The sequence below is a fragment of the Cadophora gregata genome, assembly GCF_030347475.1.
Source record: "Cadophora gregata isolate MNR1 chromosome Unknown scaffold_14, whole genome shotgun sequence".
NCBI classification, from domain to species: Eukaryota; Fungi; Ascomycota; class Leotiomycetes; order Helotiales; family Ploettnerulaceae; genus Cadophora; species Cadophora gregata.
In genome coordinates this window covers 1,531,940-1,546,786 of record NW_026695937.1, presented here as the reverse complement: position 1 = coordinate 1,546,786, position 14,847 = coordinate 1,531,940, and the positions used below count along the sequence as shown (strand labels likewise).

The window sequence follows — 14,847 nt, the reverse complement described above, 5'->3', positions numbered from 1 at the left end:
GGTGCCGCGGTACCCATGTATCTGTGAGTCGAAAGAAGTTTAGAACTTGTCTCAGAAGGGCTAAATGTTGTTGACGATTAGTTAGGTAGGCTGCAGCTTGAGAGTGGGAAATGGTCAGCTGACTTGTCACCAGACTCATCTACCAGTTGTTCCCTTCAGCTAACCTGCAGCTGTATGGGGTAAAGTCATTTTTCCTTCTACAATCTCCGATAACCAGATATCATCGATGTCAAAATACACAGCCGAATCCTCGCGGCTCTGGCTGCAGCCTCTCAACGTCGACGAGCATCTCCAAGATTACTTCGAGATCATGTCATCACCTGGTTCAATGCTCTGGTCGTAAGTTCAATCTATGATCCTCCTCGCTTCAGCCAATATATCCTTATAAGTGCTTTTGCTTTCTTCTCTAAACGCTGGTGATCCCTCCTCACTGGCCGGGTTCGATAACTGTGAACAGGCGAGCTGCACCTCACAAGAATATCGAAGAGACCCGAGCCCTGATGCTCGACAGCTTGCCTACCCCAGAAAAACCGTGGAATAGGAGATGGGCGATCTTGCTTAAACCTAGCTCCCCTACCGATGTCAAATCCATATCAAACCTAAATCCAGAAATTGGAAATAGCGACGATTCGGACGTCCCTTTAGACCCCAGAGCTGAAAAGCCTAAGATGATAGGCATAGTAGGCACGCCCCGGAAAGGAGAGTTAGCATACAAGATCCACCCAGACTACTGGGGAAAAGGATACATGTCCGAGACACTGACAATATTTTTGAACATGTTCTGGGCTGCTGAAGGTACCACTATCCCCACTATCCTTCCATTCTCAGTTTCTCATCTCCCACACATTCGTTCATCTCAAGCATGAGATTGCTTGACTTAAAAGTGCTGATATCTGACCACTTTGAAATGGAATAGAAAACAAAGACTTCACGCGTCTAGAAGCAGGTGCTGATCCAGAGAATATCGGGAGTGTGAGGGTCTTGGAGAAAGCGGGTTTCCGGAAAGGAGAGTATGTTGAGGAGTTTCATGTCAGGGCTGTTAATGAGGGGGGGAAGATGAGTGATATGCAGTTTTTTTATTTGGAGAGGCCGGTTGGATAACTGGTGTTGTTTGGAGTTTGGTTTGTAAGGACTGCTAAGTTAGAAAGAAATTTCTTAACTGCGTCTGCGAAAGAGTGGGTGTCTTGATTATGAAGCTATAGAGATGGCTTTCCTTTTCACTGGTACATCTTGTGATAATAAATAGACCGTCAGAAATGATGAAGCGAGCTATGATGAGATGGATGGCTGTGAGGACTAAGGTTAGATAAGAGGGTAGTCAAGATGAGATGGAAAAGGTACGAAAACACTGATAATCATGGAAAATATTCTTTATTGGATATATAGAGTGTATGAACATGGTATCTGAGCTGGCAGAACCAAGCCCAAGCAGCAAGCTCAGGCCCAACCACAGCCCTAGATATTCCAATTCAAAAATATTCTGCATGATCACAATTCCTAGTCTTCGAGAACAGTATTAGCCTCGTCCAAGCCCAAGAATCAAACACAACAAGTGCAAGAGTAAAAAGATAAAGCCTCAGTTGAAAGATGAAAAGTCTGAAGTTTTTTCAGCATCCAGTACGTAAGTACCGTCAGCATTAGCATGGATTTGTTACATCATAGGCCGTCGTCCCCTTCCATTCCCGCTCCCCATCATAGATTCAAGAAGAAATGTGTACATACCATTTATTAGTCTGCAGCTGAAAGTAATATATAGCAAGCTGTGAGTTCTGTATGTCGAGGGCAGAGTCAGTATAAATACTGATGTGTGCATGTGTGAGGCGCAAGAGACTGCAAGTCCACGACAACAATATCAGGTAATCGAACCAGTTTGCTCGTCATTGATAGTCGGCATTTGATAGTATATGTTTTAGTCATCATGTTGATGTCGTGGACTCTTGCATCTCTCCATTCCACCTAACAGTGTAGGCATATGTAGGTCTACTCACAGTTGAATCGAATCGTATCTATCTTTAAAGCAATGTTAGCTTTGATTCATCTCTGAAGATAGATAAAGAGTGAGAATGTTGGTTGGAGAAAGATCAGATAGTCCGTTTGGAGGGACAGGTTAATCACCACGGAGCCTGGTTGAGGGGCTCTTTAAGATAGGGGCGACACGAAAGTTCATCATTGAAGTAGGGAGAAGGGGTGTTGGGTGTTGGGAGGGAATCCATCTAACGTACCTTAGATATACTGCTGTTCGCAAACAGATCCCGACCATTGCAGCTGAAGTAGCATGCAAATAAAGTGCTAACAACCTAGAGCATTGGAGCATCCAGCTGAAGAACGAAGAATTACATCGTCCCTGGCCCGAAGCAACGTGGTGTTGTTGCGCGATATCGGGAGGATGAAGGACGATCAAGCTGTTTGGAAAAAAGTGCGAAGAGGTCAAGTCAAGAAACTTTTGGCGCTAGAAAGTACGCTAAGTCACTTTCGGGTTGGAGCATTTTCGGCATTCTGCCCCACTGCCGCAGCCTTGTCGCTTGCAGGGCCCTGTTCCAGCCTCATCAACATGAGTAACCTTCGAGGAACAGAAAGCTGTGAGTATTCATCTCAAAAGGATATAAGTGCAGAAACAGGTTTTAAAGCTGCTAGTTTCTGTCAATGCTACCTAAAAAGACATTGCATTGCATGCACAACTTCCTAGCTAGGATTGTGAAAGCAGAAAATCTGGTGTTTTCAAATCCCCCTACAACAGCTACACTACTCCACGCAAACTACATTATCATATCCTATGTCTCTCTCAGATTCCTTTCATTACCTAGATATAATATCTGCTACCTACACCTCCTATCAATCTCTCAAGCCAATCTTCTCCATCTCCATCTCCATCTCCCCAGCCCCAGCCCCAGCCCCAGCTTCAACCCCAGATCCTATCCGTCCAATGCCAAAAATGCAACACTCCGTCCCTAGGTATCTCCTCCTCCTCCTCCTCCAACAACAACAACAACAACCAAGTTTCATCTCAAAATAGCAGCCCCAGCCCTCCCCCCCTCCCCTCCCCCACAACACACAACAACCAACCAACTAACTATCAAACCCCAATCCATACCTACAAACCTCCAACCAACCAACCGACCCAATCCCAACACCATGCATGGAATGCAGGTCCTTCCTTCCTTACCTTACATTCACAATACGAAACGAAACGAAACGTGGGCGTGTCCGCCCGCCTGCCCGCCTGACATGGCCTTCCTTCATCTACAATCACCAATCCTAGCAATTAAATAAAAAAGAGGAGAGAAGAGCAGAGAAGAGAAGAGAAAAGAAGAGAAGGGGACAGAAAACTCTCAATTCAAGTAGGAGGAAGTAGACAGGGAGGAGTACAAGAAGCACAAGAATCAATCATGCAAGATCTTTGATGAGTATGAAAATTGATGTGTTTGTTCGCCTTCTCGGTTGCCCCAAGATAGTAGGTAGGTAGGGAGATGATATTTGCTTGCTTGTCTTTCTGGTATGGGATGGGATGGCTAGGGGTCCCTTTCCCAGTCCATCGCAAGGACAGAAGAACAGTGAAGAAGATACTCGTCATCGATGTACCGAAATTTTCGAAGAGACGCTCTGCTCTTCCTCCCCCCCTCCCCCCTGTCCTTTCTGCCTTATCTTTCACATAAACAGATATCGACAAATCATCCCCCCCCACCCCCCCACCCCCCCACAAAAATTAAGATCAGAAGCATGTCCAGACACTCAGGAAAGTAGAAAGGGGGAAAAAGGTTAAAAACGCATAATATGTGATGTTGATGTTGATGTTGATGTTAAATGCCTGCCTGCCAATGTATTTGCCATTTGGCATTTGCCATTTGCCCATTTGTTCCATTTGCCCAGATCCCAGATCCCATCCCATCCATGCTCCTGCTGTGCTCCTGCTGTGCTCCTAGCTACTCCTCAAATCTCAAATCTCAAATCTTAAAATCTCAAAGGAAAAATTTCCCTCTACTGCTTGCTACCAGCCAGCCATACGCACACGAAAGCCAACCCATTCCCGTTCAGTTCAGTCCAGTTCCATCGTACATCCATCCACATCCATATTTCTCTCTCTCTCTCTCTCTCTCTCTCTCTCTCTCTCTCTCTCTCTCTGTCTGTGACATGGAACGCGACGCGCAATCAAACCAATCAATCAATCAATCCTCTCTCGCTGTGATGAAGTTTTTGCACCAAAACCAAAACCAGACCAAACCAAATCAAAAAAAAAAAAAAAAAATGGGAGCAGAATGAAGCAAGCAAATATAATGATTATGCCTGTGCTCGAAGGTGGAAGGAGGAAGAGGGAGAAAATAGAAGATCGGACGAGAGAGAGAGAAAAAAAAATTAAAACCCCTTGTGCACGAAAATGACAGTTTGACAAAAAAAATTGAACGCCAGGTGGAAATGACTGCAAAAATACGTAAAATCCGATAAGCACAAGCGCCAGATCGATGATCGATGATGAATGATGAATGATGAAAGTGTATGCATGATGAGTGAGAAATGCAGACATTCAAGCCAGCCAGGCAGGTAGATAGATAGCCAGGTAGAAAAGCCCAGGTGTCGCTCCAACGGAATATAACAGGAAGAAGAAAAAAAAAACACCGGTTTAAACATGCCCATCCGCGAATTGCCGTGCCTTGCATTTCCATTAGCTTCGCCTTGCTGCGCTTTGCATTCCTTTCCAAGATCCCCCGATGCGAATGTCCGTTTGTTTCTGTCTGTCCGTCCGTCCGTTTGGCCGTCAGGCTGCATGCATATCATTTCAACTCCACCCACACACACCACACCGATTTAGCTCCCATATCAACCGAACGCGCGTAGGGGGGGAATCTCATGATCATGAAACAAACACCACGCTACAAAGTTATGTGAAATGCTGCGAAATGCAAATCCCGACCGATGCCGCAATGCTGAAACCGAAGCCCAAGCCCAACCCACACCCAACTCCTGTCCATGTAGCCCTAGTGAAGAGAAAGAATTTGAAGAAAGAAAGAGAGAAAACGTAGATGCCCGTGTGTGCAATGCTTGGCAAATCGAATGAGTGCGTGTAGAATGTGAAGCCACCAAGAACAAAGATGACCCGAAAACGCCAATCCAGTGTGAGAAATCTATCTTCCCATCATGTATGCTGGAGGAAACCCATTGTTTGCGCCGTTCAGCATTGCTGCTGGACCTCCTGCGGTCATTGTACCATTGTAAACCGGTCCATTCCATCCGTTGCTGTTTCCTGGGTATGAATTTGCTGTGTATTGCGTCGCGGCTCCATTCATGGGGCTCATAGCACCGGTATACGGCATTCTATTCGGAGCGAGTCCTGGAGGTGCGGCCAGACCTGGTGGAGGACCACTGGCTGTGCTGAATGATGCTCCTGGTCCGCCTAGCATCGATCCGTTCATGCCCTGCATTGGAACATTCGCAGGTCCAGGTGAAGTCATTCCTTGTCCAGAACGAACACCAAGAGGATTCTTGGAGAAGCTCAATCTAATACCTCCTTTGATGCTGTTGTGAAGTGGGTGACCGTACAGCTCATGGAGAGCCTTCGTTGCGAAAGAAACATCTTCAAATTCGACAAAACACATCGGACCATTCTGTTTGGTCCGGAAGCAAAGGCGTTTGTAGCCACGTTGCTTCGAAAACATTGCTTTTAGTTCATCCTCAGAGGTATCGATCGGAAGATTTCCGACATAAAGAGTGTTGCAGGGAGGGTTCTGATCAGCAGGGTTGACTGGAGGAAAGTTGTGTCGTTGATAGTGCTGACTTCCAAGCTGGTAGTTTACCGGTGGCCCGCCGTTCGTAAGCGTTGGAGACATCGGATTGGTGTGAGATGACATCGTATGTGGAGTCGGAGTAGCGAACGTAGAGGAAATCGATGCCGGGCCCGCAGCATTTGTGTTGAGAGACAATCCAGCCATCCGGGAGATGGGAAGCTGAGGAAGAGTCTGACGGCGTCCTTGGGCGGGTCCATTCTCGGCATACGCAACTGGATCCTTGAGGAGTTCGCCAGTCTCATCATCATCAACAGAGTCGTTATTGATCAGTGATTTTCCTGTAATCCGGGTCCGTTCGTTCAAATGGTTTCCGATTGGGGACTGAGGAGAAAAAAGACTCTGATAGTGGGTACTGTTCTCGGGGTTTGGAAGTTCATTACTTGAGTATGCGCCGTTGTTAGTTGGTGATACTCTCTGCGCGGTTTGGAAAGAACCGTTGAATCGTGACGATTGTCGTGGAGGTGGGCCAGCAGATGAAGCCGTGGAAGAAGTGGAACTGGAGGGACCAGGATTCGACGTGTTGTCCACGGTGTATCGTCGGGATGCGGTAGGGCTACCATAGAAGATCTCGACGATCATCTGTGCATCGTTCGCAACATTAGGTTTCCCATCCAGCATATTCTTCGCCTCGAGGGCACCTGCATGGGATTTGAAGCGCAATATCGCGGAACGAAAGCCGGGGTCTTCAGACTTCTCGGGCGATAACACCTCAGCCTCCGTAAATTCCTTGGACCAAACCACCATCAATCTCAAAGTGTCCTCCGTCGTGTTCAGCGGGAGTCGTCGGATCTGAACGGAGCATGGTCCGGAAGTAAATGCACCGGAAGATGCTTGCGCACTGCTGGCTCCACCGTCTCCAGAGAAAGGACTCATAGTAGCCATTGATAGTGACTGATAAGGGGTTTGCGATCCATTATTGGAAGGACGAAAGGCCTGGCCAGGTTGGGAAAAGGTAGAAGGGCTCATGGCATGCTGCGGTGTAAAAGACGTTGCGCGATCTGACAGCGAGTAGTGTTGAGCGTGAGGATGTGAGAATGCGGTGCTTGCGCCAGGAAGTTGTTGGACCGCGTTCATGCCTCTGTTGTACAAAAGTGAAGCTCGAGGACAGATGCGATCGTGGCGCTGGGGGGATCGAACGTAGGGACGCGCTCACAGTACTGGGCGGCGCGACGTGACGATGCTGCTGCAGAGGTCGTGGAAATTGGAGGTATCAAGTATCAGACGTATGAGACGGGTGAAGACGGGATGACTCGATGCTGCGTGAATGGGGGCGGACGATGGACGGCCGAGTGGAAGAGTGAGGTGTGTGGTATGATGCGGTGCGGATATGTTGTCGCAATGGGTTGTGAGATGTGAGGAGTCAAATGTGCGAATCCAGAATTCAGGAACGCTGTGCTGAGTGGCCGTGCGACCCGCGTCGGGCAGTGGCAGAGACAATGGCGGCGGGAGTTGAGGACGGCGTGGGATAAATGCGCAGTCTGATATTGGGGGGGGGCGCGACAGGGCGTGGAGGTCAGTGGGTGGGTGGGGAGAACGCGGATGCTTGAGCCTCAATGCTGTTCTCGTATTGTCAATGAGGATATAAATTCTGAAGGAGCGTCGGGAGGATGCGTGGGTGGTTCGAGGTTGTGGATGTGTGGATGCGTGGAGTAGGTGTAGTTGTAAGTGGATGGAGGGAGGGAGAGGTCTGGAAGGTGAATGGGGGTGTCGCAGAAGTTCAAGAGGGACAAGGAGAACCGGAGGCCCAAAGAGACAGTGCGGCGGGCAGAAAGGTAGGGGAGGGGAGGGTAGGGGAGGGGAGGGTAGGGTAGGGTAGGGTAGGGTAGGGTAGGGGGAGGACGGTAGGCTAGGACAGGGCAGTCGAGGTGTGGGCACTACTGGGCTGGCTCGCTGGCCTCTGAGAGGGAGAGGAGTAGTGGACTTGGGAGGACTTGAGAAGACTTGAGGAGACTACTGGGACTGGGGGGGGGAACTTGGGGCAGTCGGCCTTGCTGGGTCGGAGTGTTTTGTGAGTGGCAGACGGGCAGGGAAATAATGGGGGGAGACGCCTCGAACTGGAACTCTGACCAGCTGCAGGGGGATTGGCTCGAGCGATAAGACAGGCTGCGCTACCGCAGCGCTAAGAGCCGTCTGCAGCCCTAGTGCCGCTACTACTACTGTACAGTACGAAAGGTACAGTACTAGTGCTAGCACAGCGAGGGCTATCCTGGATTCTTGGCCTCACCCACAATCCCTGTGGGTGCCTTTGTCTTGGCTGGGCTGGCATGGATGTGATGTGGAGGACCGGAGGTGGTGCGTGCTCCTTCCTGCTTTGGACCTCGAGTTGAGTGAGGTGTGGGTGTGGGTGTGGGTGATGTGTGGATGCATGCGGATGAGAGTTGACAGATGCGAGAAAAGAGGCGAGGGTGGATACTGTAGCAGCATCGCGAGACTTTATTAGTGTGGTGTTGCAGCAGCTGAGAGACATCCTGAACCTGAACCTGAACCTGAACCTGAACATCTTTCAACCGCCTGCATGTCAACTAGAGCCTCCGGCTTCTTGGGCTTCCCTAGCTTAGTATGCTGCGTTGGCCTTGATCATTTCTCCCCGGATTCCATGTTGATCATTCGTTGCCAATAATATTAATTCGAAAGCTAAATCCAACATACCGCGCGCGATGCTCAGTCAGTGCCAGCGTCTGCCGTTCAGAGTGGAGACTTTTGGGAACGCTGCATGCAGAAGGGAGAGGAAGGGAAGGGAAGGGATGTGAGGGAACACAGCAGATAGAAGCAAAGACAAAGATAGGAACGGGACGCAGGCCATCATCGTGCCTTTCCGTTCTTTTGCATATGATTATGGACTCGAGAAATAACGAGCTAGACAAAGACCAAAGCAAGAGAGAGTCGCATACATACCTACCAAACTTGCGAAGGTTTCCACGAAGTCGCTCTCCCTCTGATGCATGTAAACTTTCGGCTGCCGGAAGGTAGAGGGCTAGCTAGGGCCGGATCTTAGTGACGATGCAAGACGACGAGTGAATGGCTGGATGGGCCTTGCTGGTTGATAGCTAGAACAGCACCTGATTCGTCAAGTACAGACAGAAGGATCCATCTCCTCAGTCTGTTGGGCCAATCTCACGCGCGCACCTCACTTGCGCTGTTATTTACAGTCATCCAGTCTGCAGCGAGCATCGACATCGGGAAGCTCTGGGAAGGTAAAATTTACAAGCTCCCAATAATCCTTTATCCCGGGAAACGTTGGCACATCAAGCCTAAAAACGTGATACAAGCTCCACCTACATTTAGACTCGCTTGACGGGAAGGAAGGGACAATAACGTTCACAACATTGAGGGGTCGAGGTGCATGCATTATTGTTGGGCCTTCAGAAGGAAGCCAGAAATACATCAATCTTCCAGGGTCGCCTGTCTCATCTTCGTTTGAACCTTTCGTATTTTCGTCATGGGTATCGGGTGAGACTTCAGGGTCTTCGACCCAGCCGAACCAGCCGATGATGATGTGATATGATAGAATCATGGTGTTGTTGGATGAGGAATGCCAGAATGTGATAGATCTCATGACAATCGATTTATTGGCCGAATAACAGACCCCCTCGCAGGACCCTGAAATATGTGTTGAGCTTTGGACTCAGCTGCTGACTGAATGAGGTGAGGGGCAAGATGAGGGGGAAATAAGAAAAATGGAAATGGAAAAGCAAAAGTCGCGGTGTTGACTTCCTTGAGGCAGGCGCTATGCAGCAGTTGCGTGTGACGTTGAGGTTGACCATCCCCTCGAGGCTCATTCCATCTTTCTTTCTTTCTATTCTCCCCTCTCATATTGTCTGGAATTTCTTTCTTCCAGCTTGGCCCCCATTATATTCCCTCGGGTTACACAGACCTCCACAGCGACGCTGCACATGAAGAGGTCGCCGACTGACCCTCCACGATTGGTGATCGAGAACAGGGGAAACACGGGTAATGTTAATCCCAAAATCCAACTGGAACAACTCACACACACCGTTTTTCTGGAAAGACTGGTAGTTGCATCCTCCCGAGTGTCTCAGATACAACCTCCAGCGTTGGCGCATCGCTGTCTCATTTGATATCCACCGAACCAATGCAGGTCTGGATGTTGGCTGCGGTACTTGAAAACACATGGCATTGTGGATTGCTGATCTGCCAATACCTGCCGTCAGATATTCCCTCTGTCTCGTATGGGTCGAGGATAAGGAAAGGTGACAGCTCGCAAAATGATGGGCATGTTCACGATTCTAATCGAAACCCGATGCGACTTTACGGCGCCATCGATATCTTCAAAACCCCTAAGGACAAAAGCACAGTTTCTGGAACTCTTGGTCCTCCTGGGTGACCCGCGACTGGCTGGATACTAGAGGATATAGAAGTCATTCATCACACCGCTTCCTCCCTCGAGCTGGACACAATCCTAAGAAATACGTTTCCTGCATGTGCGTGCGTACTTACCTGCGGTATTAACCGGTCTGGGTGGGCTCTTAGTGTTCAGTATCAACAGACCTTCTCTTCAGTCAAGAAATCAAGGTTCTTCCCACTCTTCGAAGCTCCTGTGCTCTCGACTGTCTGGTACGGTACAGAGATATCCATCGTCCATCACTCGTTCGAATGTTGTGCTTCTCGTGCCTGACCTTCATTGGCCAGCTTGAATCTTTGACGCCCTGCTGCAAAGGGCTCCACGCCGCCACGGGCTCCACTCAAGCTTACTGCGCTCCGTTACGCTAGCTAAGGCAAAAGAAGCCGGGATCAAAACGCATGGATCAAGCAGGGGTCAGGCCAGGGTTAGGGATCAGGGATGCTGCACCGGATGTGGCCTCTTGATAGGCCGCCAACCGTGCTCGACCAGGGGCTGTCTTTTGGGTCAGTCTGAGACTCGAGAGTGGAGTTGGGTTTGCTCTGCGGTAAGGTAGGACTACTACTGTACTCTACTGTACTCCTGGGAGGAGGGGAGGGCTTATCTTTCTCCGTGCTGGCGGGTGCGGGTGAGGAGTCCTGAACCTGACCTGACCAGAGCCTGACCTCCTGCCATGCGACAGCTGCCAAAGGATCCTGGGGATCGGCAGCAGTGACATCGAGAGGCAGGCAGGGACAAGCTGCTGGGCCCGGAAAATGAGCATGGCTGGCTGGCTGGCTGGCCGGGGACGGGATAACAGGTTTTTCCGGCGGCGAGGAGACGGCGAGGAGAGGTGCAGAGCAGCACTGCAGATGAGATGCAGAGACGCAGCCATCATCGTGAACCCACGCCAGGTACTCGCTCGGCTTTAGGATCCAAATCGAATTGTCCTCTTTGCGCGGCTCATTCGAGGGAGAAGGCATGCGGTTGTTCACTGAATCACTGTTCAGTGGGTGTAGGGTCATATCAAATGTGGGGTCGAGCTCAATTTTCTCTCTATCTTATCGATATCGATAACGAGCAACAGATGTCCTTGTTGATTACAAGCTAAAGATCAATCGATGTTTGCTTCTGCTTCCGTCTCGTAGACGCAGCCATTCGCAGTGCCTCGATGCCCTGCATTCCAAAGGCTGCAGTTTAGATGCAGCAATAATTAAGTGCATCAGCCCTGTCCATCCTGTGTGAAGCCAAAGGAGGGATGCGGTGACCAAACAAAGCATGGCAGCCACCACACTTTCAACTCGCTTTGAGTCGGGACTCGACCACTGGTGCAAAGACGGTACGACGAAAGAGAATAGCGTAGCCGTGGGTTACATATGGTACTGCAGCTTGGAACCCTACCAGACTTTGGCACTCTCACTACTGTACAGCATAGCCAGACCAACGTTGCGGTTCGCGGGGAAAGATCCTCCACTGCCACACCCCTTTTATGAATTGTTCGAATCAACCGCAGACCCTTCTCGGCTTCTCAGAGATCCAACTCTTCGCAAGCAGTCAGATGATATCTCCTAATTCTTAGCTCCGAGGGGCCAACGATCAGCTCGCCCCATTTGTTACCTCAAGAGCCTCAAGCAAACAAAAGAAAAAGACACCATGAGATCACACCACCACCTACCGTGCTTCCTCCCCGTCAACCAGGTCAGAGGTACGAGCGATCGACGATCAACTAGGAAAGAGCACGATGCTTGCCTCCCCACATCGTCCTAAGAAGCTTGGTCTGTCAAGTTTTTGTGCCACAAAACGGACATATCATATCGCATCGCATCGCAGTTGCGTGGGTTGCCAGCCTGCAATCCTACCCTATATCTGAACACCGGCACTCATATCAGATCCAAAGAAGCCGATGCGCGGACGGGCTCAAAGAGTAGTAACACTGCATTATCATTATCCACATCAACGGATCTTGTTTCCTATCTGCTTTCCTTATCGCGCGGGTGGATATTCCCACAATGAGGCTTTTTACCAAGCAATCCCAACTTTCTCTATTCACAAGTCCACAACGGATCCTGCTTACAATAATCCTAGCCTGACCACTCAGCTACCGGTCTCCTCCTGCAGCGTATCCCCCTCCCGGATCTGGCTCATGCATAGCCGCGAAAAGCATGTCCAGGGAACTGTACCGCCCGTATCATCCCTCCCCATCCCCTTATCAGCCTACCTTAGCTTTATTCAACAGCAACAACAAACAACCTTGGCTTCTTTCCGTGCAGGCACACATAAGTACACACACACACACACGCACGAAACTTGCTAGCGCTTATTCGATGTCTCAGGCGCTTGCGTCGCCGTCGAATCGGTACAGAAGCCGTGAGGCTCTTTTGGGCGAGAGATCAGTCATGTGATTTGTACCCCTCTTTTTGGGGTTGACATGTTTGACGAGTTCCTGGCGAGGAGGAAGGGGGAGGGGAAAAAGCACGAGGCATGTGTTTGTCCTGGCTACCCCAACTTCAATTAGTTACTAGTTACTGCTTCGGTTTTAGCCCAGCCACACTTCAAATGAAAAGTCTCCGAACGGGATGCTTCGGTTGGGATTAAAGGAACCTGAAGTCAATTGATTAGCAGCTCAGGTGGTAGCCATGGCCCATGGGCGAAGCGAAGCGAGAAAAGGTGGTGTGGTGTTGCCGTATTTCAGGGGTTTTTGTTGACGCTACCTACGTTATCCGAGCGGGGTACATACAGTACTCTGACGAGGATTGCTTGCCGTTGGGTGTGGTGTGTCAACAACTCGACTCGGTCCGAGTTTTGGACTTCTTTCGGACACCCTTCGGCATGTAGGTAAATTAAGTAATCTTTTGGGTGCCTGCCTGCCTGCCTGCCTGCCTGCCTGCCCTCGCATTATTACCTACCTACTGTATTGTCGTGTGCCAAACTGACCAGGTACTGACTAGCTTAGTCAAAAGTCTATCCGTGAGGCTCACCTGGCTTTTTCGGCGGCCCATCTCCCCTCGTCACTACTTACAGTACTAAATTTACTTGAACCCCTTGCAGGCTTGCAGGCTTGCAGGTGAAGAGAAGAAGAAGAAGTGGCTTTTGGAGCTGCATACCTGCATAACGGTGTACTGTATTGGAATCCTTGCTCGAGTTAAGTTAAGTTAAGTCAAGTTAAAAGTCTAATAATTCATGACTAGGTAAACTAAACCAAACCAAACCAAGTCCTTCCTTCCTACCTACCTAAATTTACGGACAACAACGTCCTGTCCAGCCTTCGAATGATACGAATGAGTAGTGGTGTTTTTTGCTGCATATTCAGCATATTTCACATGAATGGAAGTTTGCTGTGGAACTTTTACAGTACTGTAATTGTTCGATCGACTTTTTTTTTCGTCAAAACTAAACTCTGTTGTCTTGGATTTTGGAGCTTGGAGCTTGGAGCTTGTTGATTCTACAGTATGTTTTATTTATATATTTTCCAGCACCAAGCAGGGCCTGCATATCTATCTCATTGTCTCTATCTTGGGCATGCGTTGGTCAATCAATACCTGTTGTGATGCTCCTCGCTTGTCCTTTTGGATGAGACGAGCTGAGGGTAATGAGGTCAACTACCGAATGGAAGGAATCCCTGATAATGGCGGTCTTCTTCACCAGCAAATTACTATTTATTTCCTTGGAACCTGAATTCTCGACTTTCTTCCTTCAAAGCAGCATCCTCCTCCTCCTCCGGTGATACTTCATGTCAGGAACTCAGCATTTCATAGTAGAACCACTTAGTGACCTTTCGCCTTTCGAGGAAGGAAGCAACAATCCAACAAGCAGCCCAGAAAACATTCCATGCCATCGGTAACATCGAGGATAAATACAAAGTCCTAATAAGACCACGAGTTAAGAATACAAAATAGCATCTTCCTATATTCCCTTGTCCTCTCTTCTCCTCTCCTCTCCTCTCCTCTCCTCTCCTCTCCTCTCCTCTCCTCTCCTCTCCTCTCCTCTCCTCTCCTCTCCTCTCCTCTCCTCTCCTCTCCTCTCCTCTCCTCTCCTCTCCTCTCCCCTCACTTCGTCTCGAGACCTACTAAGACCTCATGTAGCAAGTCTTCCCTCTGCTCCTGTACCTTCCTCCATCCCTCCTCCCCCAATAAATGTACTCTAACCCCTCCCTCCTCCGATCCGCTAAGCACTGTTCTCTATTCTCCCTTTCTTAATCTTAACTTCTTCATCACTGCGATCAGCTTCCATTTTTCTTAGCTCCCCTTTTACTTCCCCTTCCTTTCCTTTCCCCTAACACTACCATTTTCTTCTCTAAATTACGCTTCCTTTTTGTTACCCTCCTCCTCCTCTTCCCTTCTCCTTTCTCTATTATCTCCTCCACCTTCTCCTCGTTCCCTTCCCCTTTTCCTTCCTCTATTGTCTTCTCGTCCTCCTTCTCCTCCTTCCCCTCACTCCCCTCCTCCCCTCCCATAAACCTGATCTCGGGAATATCGCAGAACGAGACGACCGTCTTTTTTCCTATTATTCTTGCTAACCGTTGTGCTATTGGTTTATTTTTTGGTTTATCGCTTATTGGAGTGGGTTTCTTTAGGATACCTGGTTTTGAGGTTGGGGTGAAGGCGATGGTGGTGTCCATGGCTCTGTGGGTATGTGTGTGTGGGTTTGTGGTTATGTGGTTGTGTGGTTATGTGGTTGTGTGGTTATGTGGTTGTGTGGTTATGTGGTTGTGTGGTTATGTGGGTATGTGGT

General features: G+C 49.2%; 4 protein-coding genes across 4 annotated transcripts; 1 reads left to right on the top strand and 3 right to left on the bottom strand.

Moving 5' to 3' along the window:
• Positions 1–226: 226 nt before the first annotated feature.
• On the top strand, positions 227–1,101 carry ONS95_004531 (uncharacterized protein; the record flags this gene model as incomplete). The annotated part of the gene is made up of 3 exons (XM_058497896.1): positions 227–339; positions 458–795; positions 917–1,101. 3 exons carry the CDS (start codon positions 227–229, stop codon positions 1,099–1,101), a joined length of 636 nt encoding a protein of 211 aa, XP_058352626.1.
• Positions 1,102–4,070: 2,969 nt separating this feature from the next.
• WHI3 (cell cycle RNA binding protein whi3) lies at positions 4,071–8,215 on the bottom strand. Its single transcript, XM_058497895.1, has one exon. The coding sequence runs from the start codon at positions 6,849–6,851 to the stop codon at positions 5,118–5,120; it is 1,734 nt and encodes a 577-aa protein (XP_058352625.1). The 5' UTR covers positions 6,852–8,215; the 3' UTR covers positions 4,071–5,117.
• Positions 8,216–8,916: 701 nt separating this feature from the next.
• ONS95_004529 (uncharacterized protein) lies at positions 8,917–9,333 on the bottom strand (the record flags this gene model as incomplete). Its single annotated transcript, XM_058497894.1, has 1 exon — positions 8,917–9,333. One exon carries the CDS (start codon positions 9,331–9,333, stop codon positions 8,917–8,919), a length of 417 nt encoding a protein of 138 aa, XP_058352624.1.
• A 4,816-nt stretch (positions 9,334–14,149) lies between these two features.
• Positions 14,150–14,847, bottom strand: ONS95_004528 (uncharacterized protein). Its single transcript, XM_058497893.1, has one exon. The coding sequence runs from the start codon at positions 14,732–14,734 to the stop codon at positions 14,336–14,338; it is 399 nt and encodes a 132-aa protein (XP_058352623.1). The 5' UTR covers positions 14,735–14,847; the 3' UTR covers positions 14,150–14,335.